Here is a 20,903-nt window from a genome sequence, read left to right on the forward strand (position 1 = left end):
ATTAGAGTCCTTCTGGATGGGGCACTGTCCAGGATCCTCTCCGTCTGCTCCGGTAGGCCATGGTACCGGCCACCGCCGCCAGGACCAGCAGCACCGCCAGCACACCGGTGGTCGCCAGCGTCGCCCGGCTGGTCCCACCCGATGGACCCGAGGACACCGCGACGATGGTCCAGGCGTCCGCTCCCAGCCTGTTGCTCACGCTGCAGGTCACGGACATGTTCTGTCCGTCGGGGACCTGCACGCTGACCGTGGAGGTGGCCTCGCCGTCCCTCTCGTTGTAGGAGCTCTCGTGGTCCGCGGCGTTGGCGTTCCACAGGAAGACGGGTCGGGGCACTCCCTGAGCCTCGCAGGCCAGCCGGGTGCCGTTCTGGGTCAGACCGGTGATCACGGGTGAGCCTTCCACCACCAGGTCAAAGGACCGGCGACGCGCCAGGCCGGCCGAGGAGACCTCGCACGCGTAGCTGCCCGCATCCGCGTAGCTCAGGTTCCCCAACGCGGGAGCCGCCTCCATCCTCGCGCCGTCCTTGGTCCAGGACACGTTGGCGTCGCTTGGCCTCACCTCCATCTTCACCGCCAGGGGCTCGCCGACCATCTTCACGACGCTCCCCGCGGGGCTCAGACTCAGGTAGTGGACGGGAACTGTGAATGGATCGGACTCCTCCGGGCCCAGCCGGTGGCTGGACAGGCAGGAGAAGCGTGCGTCGGCGTCCTGCCTGGTGGCGTTGTACTGGAGAGTGGAGGACGTGGTGGACAGACCGGTGGAGGAGTCCATCGCCACGGTGGACGTGGTGACGACACGCGTCCCGTCAGACACCAACGGCCGGCCGTTCTTCTGCCAGGTGAGCTCGGCCGCGGGGTGGCCGTCGCTCGCCACGCACGTTCCCAACAGCGTCGGCACGCCTTCCTCCAGGAACTCCGCTTGGTCGCCGACAACGGGGAGGGCCGGCTTCTTGTAGACCTCCACGGAGCTGTCTTGACTGTGATGGCTGTTGGTAGACTTCACCAGGCACACGTAGTGCCCCTGGTCCCGCAGCGTTCCTCGGCTGATCAGGAGGCTAAAGTCGCCGGAGATGTTGAACCTTGAGGGTTGGGGGGTCTGATCGGGACGTTTCAGGAGCGTGGTCAGATCTTGGTCGTTGTTCGTGTATTTCGTCCACGTCAGCAGCCGCAGGCTGTCCCCCGGGGGAAGGCGGTACGGACACGGCACCACGATGGTCTCTCCATACAGGCCGCTCACCTTCTCCGCGGTCCCTCTCCGGGCCCGGAGAGGCACGGAGGCCGCCATGCCGAAGAGGAGGAGGAACATCAACGCGAGGGCAGACAAAGAAGGCATTCTGGACACTCTGGGATGGAAGAGATGATCTCTGCTCTAAAGCTGCTGGAAGCCGAGTGTGCTAGCACAGTATCGGTCCACCTTTTATAGAGCGATACTGTAGACACCGTCACGCTGATGTCACGGTTCTCCAACTAACCTGAGCAACAGCCTGGGACGGTGGGCGGATCACATCATGTCACCATGACTCAGCCATAACCATATATGGAGTTCCCAATGTGTCGTCATGGGATCAGCAAGCAAATCAGTTGTGCCCATATATGGGCACAAAAGAGGGTACGGTATATGTCCATACTGTATACCCATCCATCCATCCATCTTCAACCGCTTATCCGTAGTCGGGTCGCGGGGGCTCCACCAGAGAGCTCCAGACGTCCCTTCTCCAGAGCAACATTAGTGACTTCCTCCATTCCGAGACGTTCCAAGGCCAGTGTGGCGATAAAATCCCAACATCTGGTCCTTGGTCTGCCCCGGGGTCTCCTCCCAGTGGGAAGTGCCTCGAGTACCTCCCTAGGGTGACGTTTGAGAGGCATCCTAACCAGATGCCCCGGGGTCTCCTCCCAGTGGGACGTGCCTCGAGGACTATAGAGTGTCGCAGTCCCGCCCCCTCGAGAGACCCGGAAAATAAATCCCTGTTCATTTTCCAGAAAGTATTTATTTAAAGGAGTTTACGTCGCCGACAAAGCCAACTCTTGTTGTGACAAATCATGACAACAAACGGGCTTGTTCGGGCTGAACAAATAATTAGAAAGAAGAAGAAAACGGAAGGTTACAACACTTTTTTGGTTTTTCTTCTTTGTAATTATTTGTTTGGTCCAAAATATTGTGTGTGTTATGATTTGTCACGACAAGAGTTGGCTTCGTACGACTCTTATAAGGTCATGTTTTGAAATGTCTATCCATTGGGATTAATTTCCTGGGCTTGGCGTCGTCTTGAAAGGGCGGCGGGACTGCGACGCTCTATAGGGAGACGCCCGAGAGGCATCCTAACCAGATGCCCCGAACCACCTATAAGCTGGCTTCTTTCCAGGCGAAGGAGCAGCGGTTCTACTCTGAGTCTCTCTCGTGTGACTGAACTTCTCACCCTATCTCTAAGGGAGATGCCAGCCACCCATCGAAGAAAACTCATTTTGGCCACTTGTATTTGCGACCTTATTCTTTCGGTCATGACCCACACTTCATGACCATAGGTGAGAGTAGGAACGAAGATTGCTCGGTAGACAGAGAGCAAATATGACATCAGGAATCTCCATGTATGGGCTTAAATGGGCCAACTAAGGACTGACAGATACAGAGATCTCCATATATGGGCATGTCAGCATGTTCATTTATGGGCATAAAAGTGACACAGGCAGCACCTTTCATGACATGAGTTAGTTCTTGAGAGCACTTTAGTTGGTAGGTGGTAGTTGCTAGGTTCTAATTTGTTTTCCAATTTTATACAGAGGATTTACTCTCAGCAGCTTGAATTCTTGTAGGACTCTGACTAATGCATTTGTAATATAGTTCGTCAACCAACAATTGGTATGGTGAAAAACATTGCACAAATTCCTATGAGCTGGGGGGCTCTAAATGTATCCAATCAAACTGCAACACATTTTGTTGCAAACGCAGTGAGCACTTACTATGAGACCTAGCAGATCATGTCTGTCTGTCTGTGTGTCCCCCCTTTGTGCCCATATATGGAGCTGAGTGATTTGTTTGTGATTGATGCAACACACTCCATATGTGGACGTATAGCTGCGTTCGCGCGTCTTACTTGTATTAGCTACTCTGTCCCAAGATAAATCACTTCAAATCATTCAAATGTATGCCATTTCATAATAAAGTGGTGGCTATTTTGGATTGATGCCAATGACATGATGTGTGGTGAAAGAAATCCTGTTACAATTAGCTTTTGGCCAGGAATTTATTCTAATATTGGCAATTTTTGTTATAATAGTCTCAATTGGTGGACATCTTGGATTGATGCCAAATTAACATATTTCTGCAACTGGGATTTCTCAGGACTTTTAGTATGGTGTTCTGGAGACTTCATAGAAATGGTCTGTGCGTGTGCAGACAAAAAACCTGTTACAATTACTTTAGATTGAAAGGCTATTTTGCCTGGACTACAAGATGTGATTCAAGACAGAATGCAACGTCCCACGGACCAGGACAAGCACGACTTCAGGACGTTTGTGCTGCCTGGAGCCCTCAGCTGACGTGACTGTGGCTGAGTGTTTGTTTACGGCCTGTGTGTGTGTGTGTGTGCGCGTGTGTGTGCGCCTGTGTGCGCCTCTCAGCCCGGGTTCAAAAACCTGGCTCCGCTCCTCGACTGGCTGTTCAGAGTCAAGTGGCTGAAAAAATGCGCCGTGTCATTGAACTCCCGGAGCACCGACTCGCACGGCAGCGTCGCTCGCTCGCCCAATGGGACGGACACGGACACGCAGTAATCCTTTTTGACCACGTTCAGCTTTTTAGGACGTCCACTGAGCTAATGAAAATGGCTGTCCTACAGCAGGCCCACAGCAGTGGCCAGTTCTGTCGCTGTACGTTGCATACAAGGCCCTAACATGACCTAGTATGTTGCATACGAGGCCCTAACATGACCTAGTATGTTGCATACGAGGCCCTAACATGACCTAGTATGTTGCATACGAGGCCCTAACATGACCTAGTATGTTGCGTACGAGGCCCTAACATGACCTAGTATGTATGTACGTTGCATACAAGGCCCTAACATGACCTAGTATGTTGCATACAAGGCCCTAACATGACCTAGTATGTTGCATACGAGGCCCTAACATGACCTAGTATGTTGCGTACGAGGCCCTAACATGACCTAGTATGTATGTACGTTGCATACAAGGCCCTAACATTACCTAGTATGTTGCATACGAGGCCCTAACATGACCTAGTATGTTGCGTACGAGGCCCTAACATGACCTAGTATGTATGTACGTTGCATACAAGGCCCTAACATGACCTAGTATGTTGCATACGAGGCCCTAACATGACCTAGTATGCGTCCTGTAACTTCCTAGCACCTACTGTTCTGTCTGCCGTCTCTCTATTACAGTGACATCCTGTCTCACGCCCTGGTGTGGCATTTTAGCACCACAGGCTTTACACGCTAAAGGGATTTGCTTCGTTCTTCATTATTAACGAGTAAGACGCGGGAACCGAACGCACTCAGCTCCATATATGGGCACAAAAGGGGCCAGGTCCACAACAAACAAATCACTGGCCCCTTTTGTGCCCATATATGGAGCTGAGTGGACCTGGCCCCTTTTGTGCCCATATATGGAGCTGAGTGATTGCTGATGCAACACACTCCATATTTGGATAGCGGGACAGACAGACAGACGCACGCACAGACATGATCTGCTAGGTCTCATAGTAAGTGCTCACTGCTCAGTGCTCACTGCTCAGAGCGGTGCCCGTTGGGCACTGGCACTACTTGGAACGATGCTTGTTGGAAATGTATGCCCCACCGAGATATGTCTGTGTCCCTTCCATGCCCATATATGGAGTTCTTTGTCAGGGATGCCCAAATGCGGATGTCAGAACCTCATTGTGATGTCAGAACAGGCCAGCTCCTTATATGGAGATCTAGGGGGTGATCAGGTGTGATCAATTGGCTAATTTGGGCCCTGTCCAGAGCCTGGGCAGGGGCCTTTGTGCTGGTTCTGGACAGCAGAGTCTTTGGGCCCTGTCCAGAGCCTGGGCAGAGGACTTTGTGCTGGTTCTGGACAGCAGAGTCTTTGCATGTGCGTGCAGCAATTGGACTGTCCATGCGTGGCCAGTTTTAACATGGACTTTGTTAACGCGGAGCGGAAGAAAAGCTTATGCTTGTGCAATCTGGGTAACCATTTGGCAAAACAAAGGGAAAACTGTTCCACTTGCTGGAATACGTCTGTGCTACTCCTTCCTATGCTTGGCGTGATCAGGCTGATTTAAATGGTGCTTTTATTGCGAATGCAGTGAGCACTTACTATGAGACCTAGCAGATCATGTCTGTCTGTCTGTGTGTCTGTCTGTCTGTCTGTGTGTCTGTCCCGCTATCCAAATATGGAGTGTGTTGCATCAGCAATCACTCAGCTCCATATATGGGCACAAAAGGGGCCAGGTCCACTCAGCTCCATATATGGGCACAAAAGGGGCACAAAAGGGGCCAGGTCCACTCAGCTCCATATATGGGCACAAAAGGGGCACCATATAAGGAGTCCCCAAAGCAGCTATACGTCCAAAACCCAAATATGTACGAGCTGCGTTCGCTTCCCGCGTTTGTGCGTCTTACTCGTATATAGCGCCTTACATTCACCCATTCACATACATTCATACACCGACGGCAGAGGAAAGCATGCAAGGCACCGACCTGCTCATCGAGAGTCTTTCTCAGTGTCTTGCTTATGGACACTTTGACTATGACTCTGGAGCAGCCTGGCCGGGATTGAACAGGTTCCCCAAACCGCCACACGCTAGCCTCCCGAGGCACTGCCAACCCGATTTAGGATGGGGTTACAACTACAAGCCACTGGACTGTGTCTTTCATTCTGCCTGTCCCCGGTGACCCTGCTGTCCCCCTGTCTGTCCAGCAGTGTCTCCACTGCTCTGCTGTCCCCCTGTCTGTCCAGCAGTGTCTCCACTGCTCTGCTGTCCCCCTGTCTGTCCAGCAGTGTCTCCACTGCTCTGCTGTCCCCCTGTCTGTCCAGCAGTGTCTCCACTGCTCTGCTGTCCCCCTGTCTGTCCAGCAGTGTCTCCACTGCTCTGCTGTCCCCCTGTCTGTCCAGCAGTGTCTCCACTGCTCTGCTGTCCCCCTGTCTGTCCAGCAGTGTCTCCACTGCCCTGCTGTCCCCCTGTCTGTCCAGCAGTGTCTCCACTGCTCTGCTGTCCCCCTGTCTGTCCAGCAGTGTCTCCACTGCCCTGCTGTCCCCCTGTCTGTCCAGCAGTGTCTCCACTGCCCTGTCCCCCTGTCTGTCCAGCAGTGTCTCCACTGCTCTGCTGTCCCCCTGTCTGTCCAGCAGTGTCTCCACTGCCCTGCTGTCCCCCTGTCTGTCCAGCAGTGTCTCCACTGCCCTGCTGTCCCCCTGTCTGTCCAGCAGTGTCTCCACTGCCCTGCTGTCCCCCTGTCTGTCCAGCAGTGTCTCCACTGCTCTGCTGTCCCCCTGTCTGTCCAGCAGTGTCTCCACTGCTCTGCTGTCCCCCTGTCTGTCCAGCAGTGTCTCCACTGCTCTGCTGTCCCCCTGTCTGTCCAGCAGTGTCTCCACTGCTCTGCTGTCCCCCTGTCTGTCCAGCAGTGTCTCCACTGCTCTGCTGTCCCCCTGTCTGTCCAGCAGTGTCTCCACTGCTCTGCTGTCCCCCTGTCTGTCCAGCAGTGTCTCCACTGCTCTGCTGTCCCCCTGTCTGTCCAGCAGGTCTCCACTGCTCTGCTGTCCCCCTGCCTGCCCCCCTTCTTGCTGCCTTATTAAGGCGATGTGTGTCTGCTTGTCTCCTTTGCAGATGGCTTCAAAAGAGCAGATCTGCTGTGCTATTTATTTTTTGATATATTTTTAAATTTGAATCAGAATCTTAAAACGTAACAGTTTGGGACATTATGAGGTTTCCAGTCCGACAAGGACGATAATATGGTCCGTCCGTCTGTCTGTCCGGGTCCGAGCACTAAGCCACGGGCACACGGGTGGAACTCTGTAGGACAGGACAGACAGACAGACAGACAGACAGACAGACAGACAGACAGACAGACAGACAGACAGACAAGGGGCACACGGGTGGAACTCTGTAGGACAGGACAGACAGACAGACAGACACGGGGCACAGCCAGAGAGAAACAAAAACAAAACAAGAAAAAAGAAGAAAAAAAAAAACCTGGTTCAGCAATAAATGTCAGAGTCACTGAACCCTGCAGTGAGAGAGTGAAAAGACCGGCGCGTTTTCTCTCCAAAATAAGGAGGGTTTTTTTGGAGTTTCTGTAACTCCAACCGCACAGTGTTTACATGGCTCCGGAGCTCAGCGCGAGGCCAAATGTTATATATACAGCCAAGGCTATCTGAGAAAACCAGCGGACATGGCCTCCACAAACACAACCAATCTCTTAACGCATTTTGGGCGGGAACCCCTTTTGGTGTTAACGTTATGCTACGCTTTAGCTATTGAAAAATAGCAGATCTACAAGCTCGTAAAGGCTACGAGCTTGTAGGTCTGCTATTTTTGAAAAATCGTGAAAATGTGGCGCAAATCTTTGAATATATATTCTTTCAGAGCCAACATTTTTAACTCAAATCTTTGTTTCTGGGAGGTACCTGGAACAACATATTTTCAAATTCGGGTTGGCGGCCAAATACATATAATTTTTCGGGGTCCTTGAGATGAAATATTGAGCACCACTGATACAGAAACATGAGGTATTTCAGAAAAACTGTCAGGATTTTTGAAGATTTTCTTTTATTTTATATCGTCGTTGGGCCTAAATGGGTTAATCTCTCTGCGTTTGAACCAGTCCCCCCCCCTCCCTCCCCCCCCCCCCCCCCCCCCTCTCTCTCTCTCTCTCTGCTGGAGTGAAGCGAGGATAGAGCAGAGAGACATGTCTCATTTTTCAAGAAACTGAAGCAGCGCTTTTAACTTGATTAAGACATTTTCCCCTCCCGTCTATTTCCCTCTCTCTCTCTCTCTCTCTCCACCATCTCTGTCTCCTTTTTTTCCATCCTCTCAAGAGAATTAAAAAAAAAAAAAAGTTTAAAGTCCAAATAACATGAGCACTTCTCCCTTCTGGCCTGTGCCAGAAGACCCCCCCCTTTTCCGTTTGGAAATATTTGCTTTGGATGCCGGCCCTATGCCCCAGCAGCACACAACACAGGGAATTATGGGAGCTATTTAACACATTCCGGGCGGGAACCACCTTTTGGTGTTATAGCATTATGTTATGCATTTAGCTATTGGAAAATAGCAGACCTACAAGCTCGTAGCGCGCCACCGAGTGGCGCGCTACGAGCTTGTAGGTCTGCTAATTTTTTTGAAGAATCGTGAAAAGTGACATGAAAACGACTGACATAGAAAAACAGCTTTTTCAAGAAAACCGTCAGGATTTCTAGAAGACATTTTGTAGAATCTGATCTCGGGTCAGAATGGTTTAAACGAGGAGAGAAGGTATACTGACAGGCGACGGCTCATTTGGAGGGATGAAGGAATCAGGAAATGAAACCTTCATTGATGAGCCGGCCGGGCCGGCCCGGACGGACGGACAGAACTCCTCCGAGGGTCCGATGGACCGACCGGCCGGTGCTGAGGCTGCATGTGTGCCACGCCGTATATCTCATGAGAGCTTTTGTGTGAAAAGCATGGCTTTCACCGCATGGGTTTTTGTGCCAGTGCGTGCGTGTTTTCTGTGCGTGTGTGTGTGCGCTTTCCTATGGGTAATCCCTTGTACTTGATTGCGCGCAGTGACTCACACCAAAAATAGATGATCTACAAGCGCACGATTTGTCACGCATGTGACGTGACGCGTTGCACACGCTTGTGGTCGTAGATCAGCTATAGGTATTTCCGCTGTGCGACCGTCAGGGACACGCAGCTAAATCTGGAATTTAAGAGTCCGTGGTTTTACTACAAGCTGACAAGCCCACCGTGTTGTGAGCTTGTAGATCTGCTTTTTAAGGTGAATGCCCCCCTCCCCATAATAGGGTTGCTACGGTATAGTGGTTATAGAGTTGCTAGTGGTTAATGTAAAACAGAAAATGTTCCTATCACAAAAAAAACATGCCTTTGGTTACTTCACAGTAACTGTTCATTAATTTATTTAAACCACAACCAGGGAAATGGATACAAAATAATAATAAATAAAAGGTGCATCCATGTGGCACCATTTCAAAGAGGGCTCCTTGCTGCCCCTGCAGACGTGAGACGGGAGGTTGACAGCGAGTACAGATCACAACAGCTACCAGTGATATGGGCACGGTGGCACAGTCGGCAGTGCTAGAAGGTCCTGGGTTCGATTCCCGCTGGGAAGGCTGTGGGTGCTGGCGGCGTGTTTCCTCCTCCCTCCTTCCGTCATCAGTGCCCATACCCGAGGCGGGGTTGGCGAAAGGGCCTTTCTGTGTGGAGTTTGCATGTTCTCCCCGTGTCCCCTAGGGTAGGTACCCTCACAAAAAACATGCAGTAATCCTGGTCTCTAAAACTACCTCCCCCTGGCCAGCCGGGGCGCCTGATGGAGGGGAAAGGAACTGGTCGGAATAACGTGTTCCTTCCACACGCTACGTCCGGCCGGGGAAATTCCCCCCTGTCAGGTGAAAAGAAGCAGCTTGGACTCCTCATGCATAGAAGGAGGCATGAGGTCAGCTCCGCTGCCCCACCAGGTTGTCAGAGGGTGTGTAGCGCCCTGGATTACATTATATAATTGGCACTGGGTTAAAAAACTCCTTCATGGCTTTACAACGTGCATAAAAGCGTGCAAGGCACCAACCTGCTCAGAACCAAAGGGTATTGTAATTGTATAGCAGATGTGAAGTCCACAACATACCAGCTCTGACAGACCTCGTTTCCAACCCAATAACTTTGTCTCTATAGAACAGGGTTGTTTCCCAGTTGCCCCAAATGTGACGGGACAGATTCTGGTTCGGTTCCTCCGTGTTGGATCCGGTTCTGGAGTCCAACCCAGAGCTGCTGTCGTGTTCTTGCGTTCAGTAGTTCCTGATAAACAAGACATCAGATAACAAACCACACATAACTGCATGTGACGCCCACCTCTTTGTGTCGGGAAAGGAAGAAAGCAAGAATCAGGACTTCTCGGCAAAGAGCTACGAACGGTCTATTAACGGTGTTGCACAATATGGGCTTTTGCACAACCGTGGCCGGCAGATGCTTTTGTTTGTGTGCGTGCGTGCGTGCGTGTGTGCGTGCATGCATGCGTGTGTGTGTGTGCGGCACAGGGCCAATGGCCACCACTCGCCTCCCCTTTGTGCGTGACAGTCATTGGTAGAAGAAGTATTCCCATTCCCAGCAAGTAAAAGTATCGATACCAGAATTAAAAAAAAAATACTCTGTGAGATGTAAGTGGAGTGGAGCTACAGTACGTATGACTATCAAGTATTGACAAGATTGAAACATTCAAGTAACAAAGTAACTTTCCAGCACTGCTGACAATGACATATCTGTGGAGATCTGCAGATATGCAGATCTACAAGCTCGTAGCGCGCCACCGAGTGGCGCGCTACGAGCTCGTATAGGTCTGCTTTTTTTTTGAAAAATCGAAGAACCACAGACATTTTTAGAATCTGATCTCAGGTCAAAATGGGTTAACCTTATATTTAAACTGTTTGTGGTCCATGCTCAGCTCAGCAGAGTTTCCAAGCTCAAAGCACGTTGTTTCGTGCAGTGTTTTAGAGCATGTGGATCTGCTACTTTTTCATACTTTAAATTAGAATTCTGAAAAGTAACAGTTTTGGACATAATGAGGTTTTCCCCCCGACAGAGACGATATGCCACTCCATCTCCCCCAGAGATCTGGACTCCGTCCCCTCGCACGCACGCACACATGCACGCACACATGCACACACGCTCACTCGCATGCACACACACACACACACACGCTCGTTCGCATGTACACTCACACACACACACTGACCGTAGTGGAACCCTATCCATCTCCTACGCTCGGCGCATCAATAACGTGCTGTGTACACAAGCCTCTTTTTTTAATGAAATCGTCATGCGAAACTAATTTACTGTCTATTTGTCCAGTTGAAGAAGAGTGAAGAGGGCTGTGGAGATTAAGTTCTCTTTCTGGGGGGAATTCTCAAAACCCTGTGCAGGGTAAATATGTACGTACAGATGATACAAGAGATGATACAAGAGTAACAGCGTATACTTCCACAATACTTTGAGTATAGCCTACTTTATCCACCACTTGCCCAGTGGGTGGAAAAATAAGTGTCAGCTAAGCAGACAGAATTCTGTTGCTTTGATAAGAGTGTTATTGTCATATTGACCCCCATGACCCTCTTAGTCTGGCCAAGTCCTCCGTGCTGCTGTCACACTCCATCAACACCACCGCCTCCCTCCCTCCACCACTGTGACAACGACATGTGTCACCATGTCACTCTGACCCACGTGAAGAACAGAGAACACTGCACTCTGCAGCCATGGGTGAAGAACAGAGAACACTGCACTCTGCAGCCATGGGTGAAGAACAGAGAACACTGCACTCTGCAGCCATGGGTGAAAACAGAACACTGCACTCTGCAGCCATGGGTGAAAACAGAACACTGCACTCTGCAGCCATGGGTGAAAACAGAACACTGCACTCTGCAGCCATGGGTGAAAACAGAGAACACTGCACTCTGCAGCCATGGGTGAAAACAGAACACTGCACTCTGCAGCCATGGGTGAAAACAGTGTTGTTGAGCCAAGTTAAAGGAAGATGGACGCTATACCATGAACAACTACTCAAACCTCCATGCCTGGAGATCATGGGAAAGGTTTAGTAGGAGGGCTAAGGCTAGAGTCGTCTTCCCTAGTGGACAACCAGCTAGCTATGACGATGTGTAATGAGGAAAAAAATGGTCACTGAACTCCTTTTCAACCTATCTCATATAATAGGTCCTCACTAATAATCATGAAAAAATGGCGCAATTTTTTTCTACTCGGTCTGTGTCTCATAAGAGGGCTGTGGGCAGTTCAGAAACTGTCCTCCAGTGACATCATCGGTGGGAATACAAGCTAGCTTTCTAGTCCTGAAAAGTGTTTAAAAAAATCTGCCTAATGATGTCACTGGAGGACGGTTTCTAACTGCCCACAGCCCTCCTATGAGACACAGACTGAGTAGAAAAAAATCGTGCCATTTCATCATGATTATTAGTGAGGACCTATAAATGAAGATAGGTTGAAAAGTGGTGAAGTGGTCCTTTAATGGGCTCTATGCGCAGCAGCCATATTGGAAAGAAAGTGGGCATCAATCTTACTTACTTCCTTCACAGGTGTTACCAATGATGCTAATTACGGTTGTGTTCCATTTTGGGTGCTGATATTGTGCATATCGCTGGCTCACTGGAAAGGGGTCCATGCCGTGACCCTCATGTTTTCTTGAGAGGGGGTTAATTTGGTTCAGGTTTTATGTGTGTCCTTGTATACGCTCTCCTTTATGTGGACATGAATGAACTGTTAAACTGTGTTCCTGCAGACGTGGACGAGTGCTCTGAGGGGAACGGAGGATGCCAGCAGATCTGTGTCAACATGATGGGGAGTTACGAATGTCGCTGCAGAGACGGCTTCTTCCTGAGTGACAACCAGCACACCTGCATACAGAGGCCCAAAGGTTAGCACACACACACACACACACACACACACACAGTCTCACACACACACACACACACACACACACACACACACACCTGCATACAGAGGCCCAAAGTTTAGAGCACACACACACACACACACACACACACACACACACACACACACACACACACCTGCATACAGAGGCCCAAAGGTTAGCACGCACGCGCACGCATGACGCACATGTGCCCACGCACGCACAAAAACAAACACACTCACTCACTTGCACACACACACACACACACACACACACACGCAGGTTGTCTGCACGTTGCTCATTAGCAGTGTATTTGACCTGTGGCTGGATGGTGTCACGACCTTTATGAATAATGCAGTTGATTATGCAAATACAAATGGAGCAGATGGAGGGGAGGGGGGGACGTGAAACAAGAAATAAAACGAGGATAAACTTGAAAAGTTCATTCCTCTGAGCGCATATGCATGCCAGGCTGGGTTGCCTACCCAGGGGTTTGTGTTGCGACGTGTTAGAGCGCCACCATGAGGTTGATTTGAAATAATTTAAGGTGGCAGTTGCGAGCTTGTAGATCGGCTATTCGCAGTACTTCCTGAACAATTGTTTTCGAATTTAGGGAATTTCTAGTTTTTAATACATTTTTGCTTTTATAGTAATGATTTTTTTTTTAATGTTTTGAAACAATAATAATTAATTATTTCTTTGCTGCTAGCTGTTAGCATAAATCACAGTTCCCAGTCCCCCCCCCACACCACACACACAACACACTGCACTTTGCTTTAGCGCAAGCGCACACTGATTACCTGTCAGAAAGCGATGCATTACAAAGTCACACATTACATCTGAACTTTCGATGAAAGATGAGTAAACACAGTTGGAGACGGAGAAGGCATATTATATATGCTGTGCAAAAATGTCCCTTTACCATGGATTACTCATCGAAATATGAGGACGAGTACATTAATCAATTGCTTAAGGAAACGCATAAAAACACTGCAGTGTACAGAATATTCTGTCTGTCTGTGCGTAGACACGTAGTGCTGTCACTGCGTGGGGAGTGGGGACTTTCTTCATCTCCATAAACTTTTGCGCTTCGGATTCCTTTTGCGCTGCTGTCTGGGCTCAGCGCTGTGCCTCCATGCCCAAAAGAACTGTCTGTCTGAACTCAGCGCTGTGCCTCCATGCCCAAAAGAACTGTCTGTCTGAACTCAGCGCTGTGCCTCCATGCCCAAAAGAACTGTCTGGGCTCAGCGCTGTGCCTCCATGCCCAAAAGAACAGTCTGGGCTCAGCGCTGTGCCTCCATGCCCAAAAGAACTGTCTGGGCTCAGCGCTGTGCCTCCATGCCCAAAAGAACAGTCTGGGCTCAGCGCTGTGCCTCCATGCCCAAAAGAACAGTCTGGGCTCAGCGCTGTGCCTCCATGCCCAAAAGAACTGTCTGGGCTCAGCGCTGTGCCTCCATGCCCAAAAGAACTGTCTGGGCTCAGCGCTGTGCCTCCATGCCCAAAAGAACTCTCTGGGCTCAGCGCTGTGCCTCCATGCCCAAAAGAACTCTCTGGGCTCAGCGCTGTGCCTCCATGCCCAAAAGAACTCTCTGGGCTCAGCGCTGTGCCTCCATGCCCAAAAGAACTCTCTGGGCTCAGCGCTGTGCCTCCATGCCCAAAAGAACAGTCTGGGCTCAGCGCTGTGCCTCCATGCCCAAAAGAACTGTCTGGGCTCAGCGCTGTGCCTCCATGCCCAAAAGAACTCTCTGGGCTCAGCGCTGTGCCTCCATGCCCAAAAGAACTCTCTGGGCTCAGCGCTGTGCCTCCATGCCCAAAAGAACTGTCTGGGCTCAGCGCTGTGCCTCCATGCCCAAAAGAACTGTCTGGGCTCAGCGCTGTGCCTCCATGCCCAAAAGAACTGTCTGGGCTCAGCGCTGTGCCTCCATGCCCAAAAGAACTGTCTGGGCTCAGCGCTGTGCCTCCATGCCCAAAAGAACAGTGCATGTAGAGAGAGAGAGAGATTCAGCCCCGACGACACTGCACGTTACCCTAATTTTACGTGACGTCCTAACTATTACTCAGAGTATAATTTTAACACCACAGATTTCACTGTGTAGTTTATAAATTGAAAACATCGATAAAGCTCCCTGCTGTGTTTCCAATTGCTGCGGATGACAGTGCAGTGTTTAATGCGTAGACCAGGGGGTCTTTGATGTTTTTTTGTTTTTGTTTGTTTTTTCTCTTAGCTGAGAGACTGATGAAGCAGAGCCCCCCAATACATATTCATATTGTATAACATGTTGCAGTGTTGATTTTGTTGACTAAAACTATGATGACTGTTCGTAGTTGACTACCTTTTTTCACTGATACAAACTGGACTAAAATGTTGGGGAGGGGCTAGTGAAGAGGAGATCCAGTAGAACTAAAGGACAAGTCACTAGTGATCTAGTGTGTCCATGGTTCGGTTCCATGGTTTATAACTTTATACTATAGACCACCAGACTGTGATCTAGTGAGTCCATGGTTCGGTTCCATGGTTTATAACTTTATACTATAGACCACCAGACTGTGATCTAGTGAGTCCATGGTTCGGTTCCATGGTTTATAACTTTATACTATAGACCACCAGACTGTGATCTAGTGAGTCCATGGTTCGGTTCCATGGTTTATAGACTGCCAGACTGTGATCCAGTGTGTCCATGGTTTGGTTCCATGTTTTATAGACTGCCAGACTGTGATCTAGTGTGTTCATGGTTCGGTTCCATGGTTTATATACTGCCAGACTGTGATCCAGTGTGTCCATGGTTCGGTTCCATGGTTTATAGACTGCCAGACTGTGATCCAGTGTGTCCATGGTTTATAGACTGCCAGACTGTGATCCAGTGTGTCCATGGTTCGGTTCCATGGTTTATAGACTGCCAGACTGTGATCCAGTGTGTCCATGGTTTATAGACTGCCAGACTGTGATCCAGTGTGTCCATGGTTTGGTTCCATGTTTTATAGACTGCCAGGCTGTGATCCAGTGTGTCCATGGTTCGGTTCCATGGTTTATAGACTGCCAGACTGTGATCTAGTGTGTTCCTCTATATGTTCCCATTGGCGGTGAGCCTTTAAGGACGTTAAAAGAGGCTGCTTTATGAGATGAGTCTGGCCTTAGTGAACTGTCAATGTTGATGTTTCATAAGCGCTCTGTTATTTGAATGGATCATGTGTTTCAAAGGGCGAGACAGCGCTGGAAGAAGCACTCTTATTTTCCTTTTTTTTTTTACTTCACCCATTTTCAACCTATCTTAAAATGATAAAACCTATTTTATCGTTGCTGTCGAGCAGAAACAGCAGTTACTGTAAGGTCGAAAAATGGATCTGTTTTTTTTATCCTGGAAACTAACAGTTCTGAACATACGTACTATGAGATTTCCATCCGACAGATTATTATGATAATGTGGCACCATGTCACTCTGTGTCTCAGAGCCGGGCTGTGTACAGTTCGGCAGTGGTGGAAGGTAACTAAGTACTGTACTTACTGTACTGTAGGCCTACAGTACTTGAGTAAAAGTTTTAGGTATCTGTACTTTACTTGAACATTTCCAATTTCCATTCTATTCCACGACTACATCTTGGATCCAAATATTGGACACTATTTGAAAACTTTAGTTACTAGTAGTTACTTTGTAGATTTGGTTTATAATTACAAAACATACTGTACATGAATCACTTCAGCCCTATACAGTTCGGCCATTATAGCCAATTTACAAGCTCACAATGTGTTGCGATGTGTACAATGAGTATGTTTACTTTTGGTACATTAACCCATTCTGACCTGAGATCAGATTCATACGAGGTTTCCACTGGACACACACTGGTCTGATCAACCCATTCTGACCTGAGATCAGATTCTAATAATGTCAGTCGTTCTTCGATTTTTCAAAAATAGCAGATCTACAAGCTCGTAGCGCGCCACTCGGTGGCGCGCTATGAGCTTGTAGATCTGCTATTTTTCAATAGCTAAAGCATAACATGGTGCTGAACACCAAAACGGGTTCCCGGTCAGAATGGGTTAAGTACACTTTGACGCCAATACTTTTGTACTTTTACTCAAGTCTGGACTTACTTGTATCAGAGTATTTTTTGTAGTATATATGTATTGATATTTTTACTGAACAATTTGGATGCATCTTTCAAAATATAAGCGCTAGGGCACGGTAGCACAGTCGGTAATGCTGTCGCCTCACAGCTAGAAGGTCCTGGGTTCGATTCCCACTCGGGACGCTGTGGGTGCTGGCGGCGTGTTTCCTCCTCCGCGTCATCAGTGCCCATACCCGAGGCAGGGTTGGCGAAAAGGGCCTTTCTGTGTGGAGTTTGCATGTTCTCCCCGTGTCCCCTATAGGGTAGGTACCCTCACAAAAAACATGCAGTAATCCTGGTCTCCAAACTGCCTCCCCCTGGCCAGCCGGGGAGCCTGATGGAGGGGAAAGGAACTTGTTGGAATAACGTGTTCCTTCCACGTCCCCCACCAAAACCGGGAGACATAATCTCCGGTCCGGTTCTGTTCTGTTCTGTTCTGTTCTCTCCATGTCCTCTTGGATAAACACGCGCCGCCCTGTGCTCGGTTAATCTTCCATTTTTCATGTTAATATTGTCTGCTATTGCTTCCAGATGATATCCATTTGGAAGCGGAGCGATTAAAGTCTCCATAAATCTCCTGACGTGCCTTCAAGACTCAGCGGATAGCCGTCCTGTCACTGTTCCGTTATTCTAGAGAGAGAAACAAGAGAGAGTCATCTGCTTGTTATTAATGCTGCTTTATTACTACAGTGTGCTGGAAAGTAACTCATTACACTTTACTCAAGTAAAACATGTTGGGTTACTTTTACTTTTTAACCCATTCTGGGCGGTAAACCCTTTTGGTGTTAGCATTACGTCATGCTTTAGCTATTGAAAAATATCAGATCTACAAGCTCATAGCGCGCCACCGAGTGGCGCGCTACGAGCTTGTAGGTCTGCTATTTTTGAAAAATCGAAGAACGACTGACAGAAACATAGCTTTTTCAGAAAACTGTCAGGATGTAGAAGACATTTTTATAATCTGATCTCAGGTCAGAATGCGTTAATCCACTGAGATGATTTGAAAATGTCAGTTACTTTGCAGATTTGAATTATTATTATTATTATTACAAAACATACATGAATCACTCCAGCCCTATTTAAACTTTGGCTATTTGAAATGATCAGATATATAAGCTCACACGTGTCGCGATGCAGATCTGCAAGATCTGTATTGTGAGCTTATAGATCTGCTATTTTCAAAAGCATTTTCAAAATGCATTTTTTTGCATAATGATACCTTTGTGAAACGGGACATTCTGTACACTGAGTTATTTTACTTTTGGTACCTGGGAGTATATATACCTCTACATTGCAGTATTGATACTTTTACTTAACCCATTTAGGCCTGACGTCGAAATTTATTATATATATTTTTCTGAAAAAGTGGTTCATGTAGTTCAGTATTTAATGTCAACGACCCCAAACATTTTATGTAATATGCCACCGACCACCATCAGAAAATATGTTGTTCCAGGGACCCTCCAGGAGCAAAGATTTGAGTTAAAAACTGAAACTCTGAAAGAATATATATTCAAAGATTTGAGGCACATTTTCACGATTTTTTCAAAAATAGCAGACCTGCTATAATAGAGTAATAGTAGATCTGCTATTTCAATAGCTAAAGTATAACACGAGTAAGACGCGCAAACAAACACCAAAAGGGGTTCCCGCCCAGAATGGGTTAGGTATCTAAATGTAGTGTTTTTTTCCACCAGCGCTGTGGATAAGCGAAGGCACATGGAAGTACCTGGGAGTATACCTTTACATTGCAGTATCGATACTTTTACTCGGGTATCTAAATGTAGTGTATTTTCCACCAGTGCTGTGGATAAGCGAAGGCACATGGAAGGAAGTGGGTTCCGCTCCGCTCCGCAGCACGGTTTGGTTATTGGACAATAAGAGATCGGAATTGTTCCCAAGCATCAGTTATCGATTTGTAAGAAACAATAACAAACCCCCCTCAAAAAGGACCCTCAAAGTGGGGTCCGGGGACCCTCGGGGGGTCTTTGATGGTGCTCGCAAGGGGTCCTCCATCTCCCTGCTAAAGCGACCGAGAAGTTAATGGAACCAAATGGGCCCGTTATGGTTATGGCCATTTTATAATAATAATAATAATAACTTTATTTATATAGCACCTTTACAAAAACTATTTTTCAAAGTGCTTTACAGATAATAATAGCAGTAAAAATACAATAAGAATAAAACAAAACATGTAAACACAATTAAAACATTTCATAAAAAAAGCTGTGCAATAAATGTGAGTTTTTAACCGCGATTTAAAAGAGGATACTGAGTTTGCCAGCCTGAGATCCTCAGGCAGTGAGTTGAGTTCCACAGCCCATTTTGTTCCATTTGTACACTCTCAGATCCTCAGCAGCCATAGTGGAAATACATTTGGCCTCTTTCTTTGACCACAATGGAACACAACTCTACTCAGCCTCAATCGTAGGTAGTCTTCCGTATAGCCTAACTATTCCACAATCTCGGAATGCTATACAGAGTCTGGAACTACACCTCCCGAAATCTGATTACGCTCTCATCACCATTCACGAAAATATATTTTAAAATATCTTGACATTTTATTTGTTCATTTCCATTTCTTCTAAGCAGCAAGATATATATATATGCTGCGCGACTGTAAGGACGCATCAAAACTATATGACCGGAAGCATTTGAAAACTGTTGCATCGGCTGGGATGCAACAGTCCCCTGCTGTGCACAGAGCCTATTAACACTTGTTCTTTCATAGCGATCATGGTTGTGTTTATGAATGGTCACTAGAGCGATATTTAGGTCGCATTCGGACCTCTACTTCGACAGACTTTTTGTATTTGCTGCATTTGCGTCCAGTCCACACTGCGCTGTGTTAACCACAGCAGGGAACTTTCATCACGGTGTTCAATTCATAAGCTATAGACTACACAATGACCTCTACGGTGTTAAAAATATACTTTTAATAATAGTAAGGACGTAAAGTGAGGGTAACATGGATGCAGCGTGTCGTCTGGGACTGGATGTTATAAGTACGTGCGTGTGACGTGCGTGTGTGTGTGTGCGTACGTGCGCGTGCACACGCACAGCGGAGACAGGAGCGCAAAATGAAGAGTTATCCGACGTTTAGAATACTGTATGTACTCCCATTGATGATCCGATCATCATATAAAATGATTATGCTCACCGGTATGCCATGTTAGCTACAGTTTATAGATCATGCTGAGCTATGTGTTTGATTTTGAAGTAGGCCTATTTATATTTAAAGGAGATGAAGAACGTCCCCACTCACAGTGATAGTGATCTATGTTTACGCACTGACAGACAGAATATTCTATTTGCGTTGCATAAACTATGTCTTCTCCGTTTCCAACTGTACTTACTCCTCATTCACATTAATTTTGTTTCATTTCCTTTATTTGATGCGGATTGCATTCACGCCTGCAGTGAATTTAAGTCAGGTGTGTTGTTTTTTTGGCGAACTAGAATGAGATTGTTTGACCAGAATTCAAATGAGCCTCCACACCTGCCAAACGAAGCACATTTTCCAACAATACGCAACGGGATTCGTTTTAATCACAGTATTAGTTTGGAAGTTGGCTCCGATAAGGTTGAGCATTTCTATCACTATACAGAACAAAACGCGCTCCGGCATCTTGTTCAAGTCTGTTGGGCTATAGGCCGGCCAGGGGTTCTCAAAGTGGAGTCCGAGCGGCCCCAGTAACGGGGGTCCTTGAGGGTGTTCCAGGGGTCCCCCAGCTAAAAGACCGGTAACGGAGAGTGTACAAATGGATGTATACATGCTCAGAGTCACGGCACAAATTCATAGTAAACTGGGGGTCCTTGAAATTCAATCGTTTGAGAATGACTGGGCAAGGCGACCCGGGGGCAGGTGGACATGTGGGTCTCACCGAGTCCCGCTCTAAACAAACAGCCCTGGGTGCAGCAGTTAGCTCTGCAGAGTTTCATGGCTCTCATTAAAAAGACATCAGCCTCTAATGGGTCAGGTGTGTGTGTTGTGTGTGTGTGTGTGTGTGTGTGTGGGGGGACAGTGGAGAGGTGGCACCACCTGGCGCTGCCAGCCTCTTTGTCCCCTACTGGTTAGCAGCGCTTGTTAGCACAGAGCTGCTGCCAATTAGAGCGGCAGGGGGTCTGCCAGGCTGCAGGACCTAATGACAGGGCCTGCTGCCAGCCTGTCTGTGATTA

At 48.1% G+C, this 20,903-nt stretch overlaps 1 protein-coding gene across 4 annotated transcripts in view; it reads left to right on the forward strand.

Annotated features, from left to right (window-relative positions):
* The window catches only part of scube3 (signal peptide, CUB domain, EGF-like 3), a 216,113-nt gene that overhangs the window by 82,653 nt on the left and 112,557 nt on the right, over positions 1 to 20,903 (forward strand). For all 4 annotated transcript variants that reach the window (XM_080762693.1, XM_080762695.1, XM_080762694.1 and 1 more), the window contains exon 4: positions 12,489 to 12,623. In XM_080762693.1, the coding sequence (XP_080618819.1) occupies positions 12,489 to 12,623 (135 nt within the window). The remainder of the gene's footprint in view (positions 1 to 12,488; positions 12,624 to 20,903) is intronic.

This window comes from Protomyctophum bolini (genome assembly GCF_963924005.1).
Source record: "Protomyctophum bolini genome assembly, chromosome: 5".
Lineage (NCBI taxonomy): Eukaryota > Metazoa > Chordata > Actinopteri > Myctophiformes > Myctophidae > Protomyctophum > Protomyctophum bolini.